Source organism: Arachis duranensis, unplaced genomic scaffold (assembly GCF_000817695.3).
Source record: "Arachis duranensis cultivar V14167 unplaced genomic scaffold, aradu.V14167.gnm2.J7QH unplaced_Scaffold_147955, whole genome shotgun sequence".
NCBI classification, from domain to species: Eukaryota; Viridiplantae; Streptophyta; class Magnoliopsida; order Fabales; family Fabaceae; genus Arachis; species Arachis duranensis.
Window position 1 is genome coordinate 1,446 of NW_026264100.1, and position 4,818 is coordinate 6,263.

General features: G+C 40.2%; 1 protein-coding gene across 1 annotated transcript; it reads left to right on the plus strand.

Annotated features, from left to right (window-relative positions):
- The first annotated feature begins 335 nt into the window (after nt 1–335).
- Nucleotides 336–2,332, plus strand: LOC107472537 (uncharacterized). Its single transcript, XM_052255988.1, has 2 exons — nt 336–1,550; nt 2,327–2,332. Exons 1-2 carry the CDS (start codon nt 336–338, stop codon nt 2,330–2,332), a joined length of 1,221 nt encoding a protein of 406 aa, XP_052111948.1.
- Nucleotides 2,333–4,818: the final 2,486 nt, after the last annotated feature.

A 4,818-nucleotide genomic window follows, 5' to 3' on the forward strand; every position in this document is an offset into this window, starting at 1 on the left:
AGCAAGAACAAGTTCAGTATATGCATTCTAATTCAAATGAAGTTTATGGTGATACATACAACCCCTCATGGAAGAATCACCCCAACCTCAGATGGGGAGACACTCAAAACCACCAACAACCATGGCAGAGGAACTCAAACCAAAACAACCCAAGAAACAACCAAAATTACAACCAGCATCAAACCAACCAAAACACCTACAGGAAACCTCAAAACAACTACCCCACTCACAACCAATATCAATCCACCAACCAAAACTCCTATCATCCACCAACCACAGCTCATAACCCACCACAAGCACCACCTGAACCCCAAAGAGTCACCAACTTGGAAACCATGATAGAAAAAATGATGAAACTCCAAGAAATGACAAACAAAAACCATGAGGCATCCATAAAGAACATAGAAAGGCAGATCGGGCAAATTTCCAAGCAAATGTCTGTTGAGAGACCTTCAAGTTCACTGCCTAGTGACACAATCCCAAATCCCAAGGAGGAGTGTAAGGCAATTCAATTGAGAAGTGGGAGAATATTGATGAGCAACAATGACACTCCAAAGAAACAAAAGGAGATCATCAAGGAACCAACAAAGGAAGAGAAGCAAACAAAAGCAGATCAAGCTAAGGAGCAAATTGTGGTGCCAACCAAAAGCAATGAGAAACTCAAAGAACAGGAGAGCCAACCACATAGCTCAAGGGAAAAGACTCAAGGACAGCAGCAAATCGAAAAGAGCATCACACCTCCACTGCCATATCCTCAGAGATTCAACAAAGAGGTTAAAGACCAACATTTCCACAAATTCCTTGAGACCTTCAAGAAACTGGAAATCAATATCCCTCTAGCTGAAGCACTTGAGCAAATGCCGTTATATGCCAAGTTCATGAAGGAGCTTATTAATAAGAAGAGGAGTTGGCTTGAGAAGGAAACCATATTACTAACCGAAGAATGCAGTGCTGTGATTCAGAGAGGTATTCCCCCAAAACTCAAGGATCCGGGGGGCTTTGTAGTGTCATGCACCATTGGAAAAACAATTCTCAACAAAGCTCTCTGTGACCTTGGTGCCAGCATCAATTTAATGCCTCTCACAATGATGAGAAAACTTGATATAGAAGAGCTTAAACCCACCAGGATGTCACTAGTTATGGCTGACAGATCCATTAAAACACCCAATGGAATTGTGGAAAATTTGTTGGTGAAGATTGGGGAATTTATCTTCCCAGCAGATTTTGTGATTTTGGATACTGAAGAAGAAGGAAGTGACTCAATCATTTTGGGGAGGCCATTTTTATACACAGCAAGAGCCATCATTGATGTAGAAAAAGGAGAAATGGTCTTCAGGGTCCATAATGAACAAATGATCATAAATGTTTTCAAGTCAATGCAAAATATCCCTGAGCAAGAGGACTATGTAAAAGTGGATATGATAGAAAGTTTGGTGGAAGAAATGCTGGAAGAAAGCTCTCAAGAGCAAGAAGGAGATCAAAGTGTAATAGAAGAACAAGTAGCCGAGACTTTCATAAGCAAAGAGGTGAAACCAAGCAAGAAAGAAGAGGTGCAAAAGCAAGAACTGAAGCCATTACCCTCTCATCTCAAATATGCATTTCTTAGCACTTCAGAAAGCCTCCCAGTGATCATCAACTCGTCCTTGACAAAGAAAGAAGAAGGAGAGCTTCTTGATGTTCTCAGAACTCACAAGGATGCCTTAGGATGGACTATTGATGACCTGAAAGGCATCAGCCCCACAGTATGCATGCATAAGATTCTTTTGGAGGACAATTCCAAAGCAGTAATTCAACCTCAAAGAAGACTCAACCCTGCAATGAAGGAGGTCGTCCAGAAGGAAGTGATGAAATTATGGAATGCAGGAATCATATACCCTATTTCCGATAGCTCGTGGATAAGTCCAGTCCAAGTGGTACCAAAGAAAGGAGGGATGACAGTCATTATTAATGAGAAAAATGAACTCATTCCAACTAGAACTGTGACAGGGTGGAGGATGTGTATTGACTATAGAAGGTTGAATGATGCCACACGCAAAGATCACTTCCCACTTCCTTTCATTGATCAAATGCTTGAAAGGTTGGCTGGCCATGCTTATTATTGTTTCTTGGATGGATATTCTGGGTATAATCAGATAGTGGTGGACCCAAAGGATCAAGAAAAGACTTCATTCACATGCCCAGTTGGAGTTTTTGCTTATAGAAGAATGCCATTCGGATTGTGCAACGCCCCAGCCACTTTTCAAAGGTGTATGCTTTCCATTTTCTCAGATATGGTTGAAAAATTCTTGGAGGTTTTTATGGATGATTTCTCTGTTTTTGGTGATAGTTTTAATACTTGCTTAAACCATCTAACTCTTGTCTTGAAACGATGCCAAGAAACTAATTTGGTTTTGAACTGGGAAAAGTGCCATTTCATGGTACCTGAGGGGATTGTTCTTGGTCATAAAGTTTCAAGAAAAGGGATAGAAGTTGATAAGGCAAAAGTTGAGATAATAGAAAAACTCCCTCCACCAACTAATGTGAAATCTGTTAGAAGTTTCTTGGGGCATGCAGGATTTTATAGAAGGTTTATCAAAGATTTCTCTAAAATAGCCAAACCTTTGAGCAACCTTTTAATGATTGATCAACCTTTTATTTTTGATAAAGAGTGCCCACTACCTTTAAGCCATGCACATAACCGAATCCTTGTGGCTTTGAAACCTCAATTCTTTCATCCTTCATCATAAGCTCAGTACAATACTTCTTTCCAACAATCTAAACATCCCTTCATCAATTCTTACCCCAACCAATTCGGTCTCACTTCTTTGTGCCCCAAACTCACATCAAACTCCCCAACACTCTCCACACCCCATCTAACCTTACAAAACTCCACTAACTAAGTGATCATGGCCTCCTCATCAAGAACCAAACGAAGAAAAGGAAAAGAACCTATGGTGGAGGAGAGCACCCGTGAATATGACCGATGGAGATTCAAGTCTTCATACCATCAATTTCAATTGGAGTGGATGAACGACAAGAAAATCTATCTAGAAATTCCATTCTTATTTCCGGATGATGGATGTCAAGAAATGAAGAACAAAATTCAAAAGAGGAGGTGGGAGGAGCTTACATCACCAGATACCCGAATCAATGCCAATATTGTAAGGGAGTTTTATGCCAACGTCCCAAGGCTTGACATGCGTGAGCCACCAACATACAAGAGCTATGTGCGGGGAGTGGAAGTAGATTTTAGCTCGAATGCAATCAAGAAAGTCTTGGGGCTAAAGTCAGTCCGCTTTAATGAACCAGGATACCAACAAAGGTTGAATGAGGATCAGGACTATGATGAGATTGCTAGAGATATTTGTGTAGAGAACTCTGAATAGGAAGGAGATGGCAAGAACCGATATAAGTATTTGAAGAGATGTGACCTCACCCCGGAAGCCAAAGGATGGTATGAGCTGATGAAAAGATCAATTCTGGGCACAGTGAACACATCAGAAGTTAACAAGGAGAGAGCTGTGATGTTGCATTGCATCATGGTAGGAGGAGAGATCAAAGTCCATGAGATTCTTGCAAAAGATATTCAACGGATTGCCGAGAAGAATGCGGCCGGATCTTGGTTGTACTATCCAAGTACCATTTGGAGGTTATGTATGAAGGCTAAAGTACCACTGGAAGATGAGAATCCAAAGTGGATAAGCCAAGGCTTACCCATAACCATTGAAAGAATGACAACGACTCCCGAAGCACATCATGGCCGAAGACCAAGAAGGCAAAGAGAAGAAGCAATGGAAGAAGATGAGCCACAACCAGAAGAAGAACCACAAGAAGAGGAGGAACAGCCGCACTTTGTCCCACAAGGCAATATGGACATGACTCAAATGCAAGAAGCAATTGGAAGATTATCACACCAATACACAAGAATTCAAGAAAGGCAAGAAGAGTACCATTCACAATACTTGAGGCATCAACAAGAACAAAAAGAATGGCAGCTGCAAATGATGAATCAACAAAATGAGTTTGAGTCAAAATTCATTGCAATGCAAGAAGAACATGCCTTTCAATCTCATGAGGCATTTGGGAAGTTGGCACAAATGCAGGCCGAAACCATGAGAGCTATCAATGAGTTTACGACCCTCCAAGATGCAAGATATGAAGTCCAAGCCGATTACAACATTAATAGTCAAATCAAACTGAATTATGTTGGTGAACATCTGCACAACATGGATCCAGCATTCCCAACATATGAGGAGTTCTTCAAAAATAAAAGTGAAATAGAAGCAAACAAAGCCATGATGCTTGAAGATAGAGTAGAGGAGACGATGAACAAAGCTGGGTTTTGGAGAGGTCAACAGACAACAAACATGGACACAGGGAACACCAACAACCAAGTATATGAAAGAAGAAAGAAAAAGCATGACAAATAAAAGGTGGACTTGCTCCTTATTCATCACTACAAAGAAAAAGCATGCATTCTATCTGTTGAAGTGTCCTTGCATCCTTAAGTTGTCATTTTAATAGTCTTTGCATTATGTGTGTTTACCTTAAAATAAGTAAGCTAGTTTAAGCTTGTGCTTGTGTGTTTACTTTCACTTAACAAGAAGCATGTCTGTCCCCTGCATCTTTAATTCAATAAAAGAAATGTTTGATTGTGAAATGAGATGGTTCACTGTTAGAAAGAAATAGAATAAATGTAAGTGGTGGTATGTGTGTGATTGTATAAGAACTCACTATTAGTGAATAAGTGGACTAGAATGTCTTTTTCTAAGTAGAGAGTGACCTACTGTCTATGAACCTCAATAAGAAAATCCTTGGTTCAAAAGAAAAACAAAAAAA

Coding starts and splice junctions, on each gene's coding strand:
- LOC107472537 (XM_052255988.1), top strand. CDS start 336: ATGATAGAAAAAATGATGAAACTCCAAGAAATGACAAACAAAAACCAT.